Genomic DNA, 12162 nt, shown 5'->3' with positions numbered 1-12162 from the left:
CAGCTAGCAACAAATGTAGAATTACTGATGCTAGCATTGGATGTGCTCGTGGAAGCAGAACAACTTGTCGTTGACAGGTGCAGGTGTAGTACTGCTGGTAGTAGCAATACTACCAGCTGAGCTGGTATGTGTCTCTATGGACACGGGCCTAACTTTATTTTAAGCATTTATCAATATTCGTGCAAACGGAATGAGCAGCAGCTACGTTTGGCTACATACAGACCGTTAGTGAAATTCCTGCGACAGAGTAATGGTTAATGTAATTGGATGTTAATTATTTGATTAGGCTACCTGTATTTGACATTGTTGTTATTTCGCTGAACACAATATCGTTTAATTTTGGCAGTCAAACGAGGCTACTCCCGCAAGGAAAAAAACATTACGCAAATGTATAGCCACATTTTGAAAATGTGAATCACATTTTTATTTGGCGTACCCCCCGACGGCATTGTTTGGGAATAGGCCATGTAGCTGAATGAAAATGTATCTTCTTTTTCTCCCCTTCAATGTTTTATTTTTGTGTTGCCAAACAGGAAAGTCCCAAGGAAATCAACCAATAATAAAATGAAAACTTGGAAATACAGTAGGCTATTGCTGACTGGTGTGCAGCTGCTACCAACAAACTGTTGTTCTTTTCATCCTTTTCTCTCAGCTCCTCATTCCAATGTTCAAGTTTGACATGCGCATTGTATTCTTCTACAAGCTGGTGTGCATACATTTTGTTAGATGATAGGATTGATAAATGTGTTTAGTAGATATTAACTTGTCGCTTGTCACCAACTTTGTTCTCACTGCGTCACCCACTGAATCATGTTGCCATGCAACCCAATACGTTGGCAGGTTTGCAGTGTGCTCCCAAGCAGCAGTGTTTTTTCACTGTAGTTCAGATATGGTTCAGACCGATAAGAAAGAACTGATAAGATAGCAGCAGTGAGTCAGTCAGTGACCCTGCCTTAGCATCACTGTCTGAAGAGTTCATACCTATTCATAATAACATTAACCTATTCCTGAGAGTTAATCTATTTGTGTCTCTATAGTTTAATACACTATCTCTAGGAGTTATGATGAAATTAAGATTGTTACTTGCGTATATAAAGTACTAGGTGTTTACGTTAGGGTCCTATTTTTGTTTCTACCCCGTTTTTAATGTATGGGTCATGGCTCTTTAAAATAAATATATATATATATATATATATATATATATATATATATATATATATATATATATATATATATATATATATATATATATATATATGCTCTAAGGTTTCAGTCCTCTCAGCCCCCAATAACCTCTGGACGCACACACAGACACTGAACACACACTAGTCTGAAAGAAGGGTTCTGAATCTCCCCAGGTGTTGCCCACAAACACGCATGGAATGGACATTCACACTCAAAGTATTTCCAGTTTTTGCAATGGGGGAGGGGCATGGATGGCTCTTGTCCAATGCATGTCCAGTTATGTATGATTGACATGTTGACATGCTTTGCACCTGAGAAGTAGGTCGCTTTTTTCCCCCCAGAAAGGATGACACTTAGTGTTTACAGTCCTGTTTTAACTGGTATTTCATAGGAAATGTGGTAATAATGGAATTTTATGTTGTCTATGAAGTAAATGCAGCTCTTCCTGGTACCTGTAGACTACTTCATAGGCATGCATGTGCTTTGTGTAATTGCACCTTTACATTTTTCAATTAACCCAAAATGAAGTGATTGGTCATTACCACAACCGGCCATTTTACGTGATGTTTCTAAATGCCAACTAATACAACTTCTACAGTCCACTATTTAAAAAGTGTAGCCTAACTACTTTTTTCCCCTCATGGCTCATAGCCGGGCTACGTAGAGTGTTGTCTCTAAAGAGGAAATGAATTGCACACTGAGGGACTGGCTTCATGACACAATGACATTATCTTCAGAGTACTGGGCGGGGTGGACCATGTCCTGAATTGCTATGCTCTAAGGGAGATTGTGTGTGTAAGCATGTGTCTGTGGGTGTGAGCGTGTCTGCGTGTGTTTTTTCTCCTTAAATAGTAGTTCTGTGTGAGGTACGTCCTTTATTAGGAAGTGGAGTAGAGATGATGAAACCGCTGGCAGCAAGCTGTACAGTGTACACTGACTTCTGCAGAGTAGAGGGGGAAGAACAGACACACAGGATCAGAGAGGTTATAGTAAGGTTTGTTGTAATGTTATTCTTGGAACAAACTACAAACCTCAACAGAGGTTGACACAGATCTGTTGGTGTCAGAGAATGACAGTTGACAAATCCATTGCCCTGCAATTCTGTGTTTTAGCCTGTTATGAGTTATGTCAATTTCACATCACCAAATCAAAGTTCTGGAATTCTTTATTTGATCAATTCCTGAATGACATTTACTGAAATGTACAAACGTGTTATCCAATGTGGCACTTAAATGTCCCAATTGTTTTGGGTACAAAGTCTAATTGCACCCTAAAAATAACGCTGTCACTTTATATTTGCTTGATCGCATGTTTTATGTTGGTTTCTCTTTTCCAATGAGATCGTTTTCTTTCTCTCTTACAGGATTCTATCAATGCCTTCGTTCTAGATCTGGACTACCCTGCCCTACGGAAAAACAAAAACATAGAAACCTTTTTAAACAGATGTAAGTATACGTTTGATAATAGGTCATGTGAATGTGTAATGGATGACTGAATCCTCTCTCCTCCATGCAGATGAGAAGGTGATGGGGCACATACGGGAGTTTCAGATGAGGTCTGAGGACTTTGACAGGGTGAAAGTGATCGGCAGAGGGGCGTTTGGTGAGGTTCAGCTGGTGAGATTTTTGTATTTCATAGAGATGTTAAGGACCTGCGTATTCACTACACCACTTCGTTTTGATTCTACCCCTATGTCTTCCCGTCTCTATTTCTGACACTTTAATTCCTTTGTTTTCCCCAGGTTCGACACAAAGCCTCTCAGAAAGTGTATGCCATGAAGTTGCTGAGCAAGTTTGAGATGATCAAACGATCTGACTCTGCCTTCTTCTGGGAGGAGAGGGATATTATGGCCTTCGCCAACAGTCCCTGGGTTGTACAAGTAAGGCATGACAAGGGCTGTTACGGTGACCATATTACTGCCGCACTGGCAGTCACGAGTCATGAAAGCAGTCAAATTCCACGTGACCGTTTAGTCATGATAATTAGGCTTCTCCAAGCTCCGATGCTGCTGATGGTCATTAGTAGTCTACCAAACTTGCTAAAAGCCTGGTATTCAGCACTCTATTGTCTCTCTAATCACTCTAACATCAATGCAAATCTAATCAAACATTTCTATAGGGTATGCAATTGTGTGAGAAAACAGAGTGATGACCTCTATTAAAAAGAGGAGGATCCCATCAGCTTTCTATAGGCTAGGCCTACTAGATTTATCAACTTTGCTAATATTAAGCACATTGCTTCTCTATACAACAGGAGTACAGCCTACCTGGCTGGCATGAAAATGAGCCACAGGAAAAGCGACCTCCATTCGCTATTTAAGTACATAGATCGATAGGGATGGGTACCGAAACCCAGTATTAAACGGGGCCCGGGGCTAAATTATGAAAGGCTGTAGTATGGTTAAGCTCCAACGTTATCGGTTCTGCTTTCGGTACTGGAGAAATTAAGAAAATACATTTCCTATTTATTATTGCTACATAAATGTTATCTTGCACATTTTCTCACCAACCGTTTCTAATTTGCAGTAAGATTAAGACATTCGTCTGATGCATTTTCGCTATTTCCAATCCAGAAGAGATCTCAATGACACTACAGCACACACAGCCCCCTGCTCTTAATTAGTGACCATGGCTGAGAGAACTAAACGTTCAAACGTGTGGTTACACTTCACCAGATTCGATGCTTGTTGCCACAAGTGCAACAAGACTTTTGCTTGTAATGGGCGGAAGCACGAGCAATCTGTCCAAACCTCTATGGAAAGTGCATCATGTACAGGCAGAGAAACAGTTTTCGACTGCCCAGCTTGTAGTTAATCTCTCGTTGCCTGATCTACATTAGGTATGTATGCTAGCGGCCTAGAGCCCACACACAGAGTTAACTCAATTAATGCGAACATGGGTTCCTGATCAAAAGTAACCATTAGCCAGCTGATTGTTTAGCTATTGGTGAGTTCAGAAATTCAATCACCCATTTAAAGATTTTGCTACTTTTTTGTTAGTTGCAGCTACAATGAACCAACCCACGCCCCCTCTAATACCGCTGGTCCAAGCGAAGTTTACATACACTTAGGTTGGAGTCATTAATTCTCGTTTTTCAACCACTCCACAAATTTCTTGTTAACAAACTATTGTTTTGGCAAGTCGGTTAGGACATATACTTTGTGCATGCCACATGTAATTTTTCCAACAATTGTTTACAGACAGATTAATTCACTGTATCACAATTCCAGTGGGTCAGAAGTTTACATACGCTAAGTTGACTTCGTTTAAACAGCTTGGAAATTTCCAGAAAATTATGTCATGGCTTAAGAAGCTTCTGATAGGCTAATTGACATCATTTGAGTCAATTGGAGGTGTACCTGTGTATGTATTTCAAGGCCTACCTTCAAACTCAGTGCCTCTTTGCTTGACATCATGGAAAAATCTAAAGAAACCAGCCAAGACCTCAGAAAAAAAATTGTAAACCTCAAGTCTGGTTCATCTACACCTGCAATTTCCAAACGCCTGAAGGTACCACATACATCTGTACAAGACTGCTTCGATCACGTGGATTGGGATATGTTCCGCATTGCGTCCAACAACAACATTGACGAATACGCTGATTCGGTGAGCGAGTTCCTTAGAAAGTGCATTGATGATGTCGTTCCCATAGCAACGATTAAAACATTTCCAAACCAGAAACCGTGGATTGATGGCAGCATTCGCGTGAAGCTGAAAGTGCGAACCACTGCTTTTAACCAGGGAAAGGTGACCGGAAACATGACTGAATACAAACAGTGTAGCTATTCCCTCCGCAAGGCAATCAAACAAGCTAAGCGTCAGTATAGAGACAAAGTAGAGTCACAATTCAACGGCTCAGACACGAGGTATGTGGCAAGGGTCTACAGTCAATCACGGACTACAAAAAGAAAACCAGCCCCGTCATGGACCACGATGTCCTGCCCCCAGGCAGACTAAATAACTTTTTTGCCCGCTTTGAGGACAATACAGTGCCACTGACACGGCCCGCAACCAAAACCTGCGGACTCTCCTTCACTGCAGCCGACGTGAGGAAAACATTTTTAAACGTGTTAACCCTCGCAAGGCTGCAGGCCCAGACGGCATCCCTAGCCGCGTCCTCAGAGCATGCGCAGACCAGCTGGCTGGTGTGTTTATGGACATATTCAATCAATCCTTATCCCAGTCTGCTGTTCCCACATGCTTCAAGAGGGCCACCATTGTGCCTGTTCCCAAGAAAGCTAAGGTAACTGAGCTAAACGACTGACTGAGTAGCACTCACTTCCGTCATCATGAAGTGCTTTGAGAGACTAGTCAAAGATCATATCACCTCCACCCTACCTGATACCCTAGACCCACTCCAATTTGCTTACCGCCCAAATAGGTCCACAGACGATGCAATCTCAACCACACTGCACACTGCCCTAACCCATCTGGACAAGAGGAATACCTATGTGAGAATGCTGTTCATCGACTACAGCTCAGCATTTAACACCATAGTACCCTCCAAGCTCGCCATCAAGCTCGAGACTCTGGGTCTCGACCCCGCCATGTGCAACTGGGTACTGGACTTCCTGACGGGCCGCCCCCAGGTGGTGAGGGTAGGTAACATCTCCACCCCGCTGATCCTCAACACTGTGGCCCCACAAGGGTGCGTTCTGAGCCCCCTCCTGTACTCCCTGTTCACCCATGACTGCGTGGCCATGCACGCCTCCAACTCAATCATCAAGTTTGCTGACGACACTACAGTGGTAGGCTTGATGACCAACAACGACGAGACGGCCTATATGGAGGAGGTGAGGGCCCACGGAGTTTGGTGTCAGGAAAATAACCTCACACTCAATGTCCACAAAACAAAGGAGATGATTGTGGATTTCAGGAAGCAGCAGAGGGAGCACCCCCCTATCCACATCGATGGGACAGTAGTGGAGAGGGTAGTAAGTTTTAAGTTCCTCGGCGTACACATTACGGACAAACTGAATTGGTCCACCCACCCACAGGCGCAGCAGCGCCTCTTCAACCTCAGGAGGCTGAAGAAATTCGGCTTGTCACCAAAAGCACTCACAAACTTCTAGATGCACATTCGAGAGCATCCTGTCGGGCTGTATCACCGCCTGGTACGGCAACTGCTCCGCCCACAACCGTAAAGCTCTCCAGAGGGTAGTGAGGTCTGCACAACGCATCACCTGGGGCAAACTCCCTGCCCTCCAGGACACCTACACCACCCGATGTCACAGGAAGGCCATAAAGATCATCAAGGACAACAACCACCCGAGCCACTGCCTGTTCACCCCGCTATCATCCAGAAGGCGAGGTCAGTACAGGTGCATCAAAGCAGGGACCGAGAGACTGAAAAACAGCTTCTATCTCAAGGCCATCAGACTGTTAAACAGCCACCACTAACATTGAGTGGCTGCTGCCAACACACTGACTCAACTCCAGCCACTTTAATAATGGGAATTGATGGGAAATGATGTAAAATATATCACTAGCCACTTTAAACAATGCTACTTAATATAATGTTTACATACCCTACATTACTCATCTCATATGTATATACTGTACCCTTTATCATCTACTCCATCTTTATGTAATACATGTATCACTAGCCACTTTAAACTATGCCATTTTGTTTACATACCCTTACTCATCTCATATGTATATACTTTACTCGATACCATCTACTGCATCTTGCCTATGCCGTTCTGTACCATCACTCATTCATACATCTTTATGTACATATTCTTTATCCCTTTACACTTGTGTGTGTGTATAAGGTAGTAGTTTTGGAATTGTTAGGTTAGATTACTCGTTGGTTATTACTGCATTGTCGGAACTAGAAGCACAAGCATTTCGCTACACTCGCATTAACATCTGCTAACCATGTGTATGTGACAAATACATTTGATTTGATTACAAGCAATAGTATGGAAGTATGAACACCATGGGACCACGCAGCCATCATACCGCTCAGGAAGGAGACGCTTTCTGTCTCCTAGAGAATAACGTACTTTGGTGCGAAAAGTGCAACTCAATCCCAGAACAAGAGCAAAATACCTTGTGAAGATATGCTGGAGGAAACCGGTACAGAAGTATCTACATCCACAGTAAAATTAGTCCTATATCGACATAACCTGAAAGGCCGCTCAGCAAGGAAGAAGCCACTGCTCTAAAACTGTCATTTAAAAAAAGCCAGACTACGGTTTGCAACTGCACATGGAGACAAAGATCGTACTTTTTGGAGAAATGTCCTCTGGTCTGATGAAACAAAAATAGAACTGTTTGGCCATAATGACCATCGTTATGTTTAGAGGAAAAGGGGGAGGCTTGCAAGCCGAAGAACACCATCCCAACCGTGAAGCACGTGGGTGGCAGCATCATGTTGTGGGGGTGCTTTGCTGCAGGAGGGACTGGTGCACTTCACAAAATAGATAGCATCATGAGGAATTATGTGGATATATTGAAGCAACATCTCAAGACATCAGTCTAGAAGTTAAAGCTTGGTCGCAAATGGGTCTTCCAAATGGACAATGACCCCAAGCATACTTCCAAAGTTGTTGTTGTCCTTAAGCCATTTTGCCACGTCAAGATATTGGAGTGGCCATCACAAAGCCCTGACCTCCATCCTATAGAAACTCTGTGGGCAGAACTGAAAAAGCATGTGCGAGCAAGGAGGCCTACAAACCTGACTCAGTTACATCAGCTCTGTCAGGAGGAATGGGCCAAAATTCACCCAACTTATTGTGGGAAGCTTGTGGAAGGCTACCCAAAATGTTTGACCCAAGTTAAACAATTAAGGCAATGCTACCAAATACTAATTGAGTGTATGTAAACTTCTGACTTCAACGGTATACCCCTCCCTCTAGGAGTTACCTCAGTGACACATTAATTCCTACCTGGTAGGGTGTAGAAATGGCCAATGTGATCGCTGAGCTGAAGGACGTGCCGAAGCTGGCCATCACATCAGATGGGTGGCCCAGCCTCTGTGAGGACCACTATCTCACTGTTAAAGTGCACTACACAAGCCAGGGCAGTGTAAAACAGAAGATCCTCCACACCAGGGCAGTGTACAAATTGCAAACTGGCGAAGTAGTGGCAGAGGAGATCTCAGACATTCTGGAAGAGTTTGAGACAGAGCCGAGCAAGATTATAGCTGTGACTGTTGATAATGCTAGAAATATGGATATTGCCATCAAGAGGCTACACATCCTAAAAATAGGATGCTTTGCACACACAATGAATCTGGCAGCACAGAGAATCTACAAAAATTCTTCAATTGATAAATGGGCAGCCCGAATCAAAGCAGTGGTTGTGTGGTTCAAGAGATCCTCGATGTCCAAAACAGTCTTGAAGGAAAAGCAGCAGCTCCTTGGTAAAAAGCCAGTTCAATCTATTAAAGTATTATTTTGAAATTCCCACATTTAACAATTTAATTCAATATTCAAGTATGTGGTAATTAAATGTATGTTTTTTGTTGTTCAGGCCTTCTGCAGCACACTCATCCTTGATGTCAAGACCAGATGGAACTCTATCTAATGATAGAGAGATTCATGGAGCAATATCCAGCGGTCCAAGCAGCAGCGTTGAACCCACGATTACGAAAATCAATGTCCAAGGACAACCTGGACCGTCTGAAGGACGAGGACTTCCTTAAGCCTGAGGAGTTTGTCCAGTTCATGAGAATCCTCCATACATCCACACTGTGTGTCATGTGAAAAGAATGCCACCTGTGGACAGATCAAACCCATCCTCAAAAACTGGAAGAGCACTTCACTGTGAAGCATGAAGATACGTTTGTGGCAACCATCAAAGAGAAGGTGTGGGAGAACCTCTCCGAGCGCTATCAGGATGGGAACATTCAAGCCTTCCTGCATGAGTCCACAGCATTGGACCCCGGATTTAAAGGGAGGCCGGTGAGTGATGCCGGCAACTGTTGAGGCCGATGTGACAGGAGCAACACCAGGGCTGTCAGAGGAGCCGGAGCAGACAGACACAGAGGAGTCTGAAGGAGAGGAAATGGAGGAGACAGTCCCTCCGTTGTACAAAACAAGGATTGCCTTGGAGGACAGGGAGTTGAGGTTGACGATCCAAAAGGACACCTCGTCCCTCACCCTCAGCGAGCGTGTTGACCTAGAGGTCGAGCTCTACAAAGGCCTGCCTCCCATTCCCATGACTGAAGATCCTGTGATGTAGTGGTGGGAGAAGAGAGCTACTCTGCCCCTCACAAACATTGCAACAAGCTACCTCTGTGCTCAAGCCTCCTCCACCCCTAGCGAGAGGGTATTTTTGACTGCAGGCAACACAATAAGCCAAAAGAGGTCCCGACTTCTGCCAGAGAAGGCAAATAAAAAAGGCATTTTCAGGACCCTGTCTTTCGTAAAAATCCAAATAACTTCACAGATCTTCACTGTAAACCATAAACCGTCCCAAATGAACCATAAACAATTGATGAACATGCACCTATGGAACGGCCGTTAAGACACTAACAGCTGACAGACTGTAGACAATTAAGGTCACAGTTATGAAAACTAAAGACACTTTCTACTGACTCTGAAAAACACAGAAAGAAAGATGCCCAGGGTCCCTGCTCATTTGTGTGAATGTGCCTTAGGCATGCTGCAAGGAGGCATGAGGACTGCAGATGTGGCCAGGGCAATAAGTTGCAATGTTCGTACTGTGAGACGCTTAAGACAGCCTTACAGGGAGACAGGACAGACAGCTGATCATCGTCGCCGTGGCAGACCACGTGTAATGACACCTGCACAGGATCGGTACATCCGAACATCACACCTGCGGGACAGGTACAGGATGGCAACAACAACTGCCCAAGTTACACCAGGAACGCACATTCCCTCAATCAGTGCTTAGACTGTCCGCAATAGGCTGAAAGAGGCTGGACTGAGGGGCTTGTAGGCCTGTTGTAAGGCAGGTCCTCACCAGCAACAACGTCGCCTATGGGCACAAACCCACCGTCGCTGGACCAGACAGGACTGGCAAAAAGTGCTCTTCACTGACGAGTCGCGGTTTTGTCTCACCAGGGGTGATGGTCGGATTCGCGTTTAACGTCGAAGGAATGAGCGTTACACCGAGGCCTGTAACTCTGGAGCGGGATCGAGGTGGAGGGTCTGTCATGGTCTGGGGCGGTGTGTCACAGCATCATCGGACTGAGCTTGTTGTCATTGCAGGCAATCTCAATGCTGTGCGTTACAGGGAAGACATCCTCCTCCCTCATGTGGAACCCTTCCTGCAGGCTCATCCTGACATGACCCTCCAGCATGACAATGCCACCAGCCATACTGCTCGTTCTGTGCGTGATTTCCTGCAAGACAGGAATGTCAGTGTTCTGCCATGGCCAGCGAAGAGCGCGGATCTCAATCCCATTGAGCACATCTGGGACCTGTTGGATCGGAGGGTGAGGGCTAGGGCCATTCCACCCAGAAATGTCAGAGAACTTGCAGGTGCCTTGGTGAAAGAGTGGGGTAACATCTCACAGCAAGAACTGGCAAATCTGGTGCAGTCCATGAGGCGGAGATGCACTGCAGTACTTAATGCAGCTGGTGACCACACCAGATACTGACTTACTTTTGATTTTGACCCCCCCTCCTTCGTTCAGGGACATATTATTCCATTTAATTTGTTCAGTTCATATCTGTTGTTGAACTTTTTTATGTTCATACAAATATTTACACATGTTAATTTTGCTGAAAATAAATGCAGTTGACATTTAGAGCACATTACTTTTTTTGTTGCGTTTATGTTGGTCTTTCTCCAGAAGAACTGCTAAGAACTGTTAGTCCTTTTGCAGCCTACCTTAATGCCCCACCCGTGTTGCTCTGTACCACTGTCTTTTCTTTTACAGCCTACCTTAATGCCCCACCCGTGTTGCTCTGTACCACTGTCTTTTCTTTTACAGTCTACCTTAATGCCCCACCCGTGTTGCTCTATACCACTGTCTTTTCTTTTACAGTCTACCTTAATGCCCCACCCGTGTTGCTCTATACCACTGTCTTTTCTTTTACAGCCTACCTTAATGCCCCACCCGTGTTGCTCTATACCACTGTCTTTTCTTTTACAGCCTACCTTAATGCCCTACCCGTGTTGCTCTATACCACTGTCTTTTCTTTTACAGCCTACCTTAATGCCCCACCCGTGTTGCTCTATACCACTGTCTTTTCTTTTACAGCCTACCTTAATGCCCCACCCGTGTTGCTCTATACCACTGTCTTTTCTTTTACAGCCTACCTTAATGCCCCACCCGTGTTGCTCTATACCACTGTCTTTTCTTTTACAGCCTACCTGCATGCCCCACCCGTGTTGCTCTGTACCACTGTCTTTTCTTTTACAGCCTACCTTAATGCCCCACCCGTGTTGCTCTATACCACTGTCTTTTCTTTTACAGCCTACCTTAATGCCCCACCCGTGTTGCTCTATACCACTGTCTTTTCTTTTACAGCCTACCTTAATGCCCTACCCGTGTTGCTCTATACCACTGTCTTTTCTTTTACAGCCTACCTTAATGCCCCACCCGTGTTGCTCTATACCACTGTCTTTTCTTTTACAGCCTACCTTAATGCCCCACCCGTGTTGCTCTATACCACTGTCTTTTCTTTTACAGCCTACCTTAATGCCCCACCCGTGTTGCTCTATACCACTGTCTTTTCTTTTACAGCCTACCTGCATTCCCCACCCGTGTTGCTCTGTACCACTGTCTTTTCTTTTACAGCCTACCTTAATGCCCCACCCGTGTTGCTCTGTACCACTCTTTTCTTTTACAGCCTACCTTAATGCCCCACCCGTGTTGCTCTATACCACTGTCTTTTCTTTTACAGCCTACCTTAATTCCCCACCCGTGTTGCTCTATACCACTGTCTTTTCTTTTACAGCCTACCTTAATTCCCCACCCGTGTTGCTCTATACCACTGTCTTTTCTTTTACAGCCTACCTTAATGCCCCACCCGTGTTTCTCTATACCACTGTCTTT

The 12162-nt window shown here is 44.5% G+C and overlaps 1 protein-coding gene across 2 annotated transcripts in view; it reads left to right on the top strand.

Moving 5' to 3' along the window:
- The window catches only part of LOC139383772 (rho-associated protein kinase 2-like), a 52697-nt gene that overhangs the window by 23022 nt on the left and 17513 nt on the right, over positions 1-12162 (top strand). For both annotated transcript variants that reach the window (XM_071128339.1, XM_071128338.1), the window contains exons 2-4: positions 2549-2630; positions 2701-2801; positions 2927-3064. In XM_071128339.1, coding sequence (XP_070984440.1) covers positions 2549-2630; positions 2701-2801; positions 2927-3064 — 321 coding nt within the window. The remainder of the gene's footprint in view (positions 1-2548; positions 2631-2700; positions 2802-2926; positions 3065-12162) is intronic.

The sequence above is a fragment of the Oncorhynchus clarkii genome, chromosome 25, assembly GCF_045791955.1.
Source record: "Oncorhynchus clarkii lewisi isolate Uvic-CL-2024 chromosome 25, UVic_Ocla_1.0, whole genome shotgun sequence".
Classification (NCBI taxonomy): Eukaryota; Metazoa; Chordata; class Actinopteri; order Salmoniformes; family Salmonidae; genus Oncorhynchus; species Oncorhynchus clarkii.
Note: the sequence above shows the minus strand (reverse complement) of the source record. Positions and strands in the feature narration are given on the sequence as shown.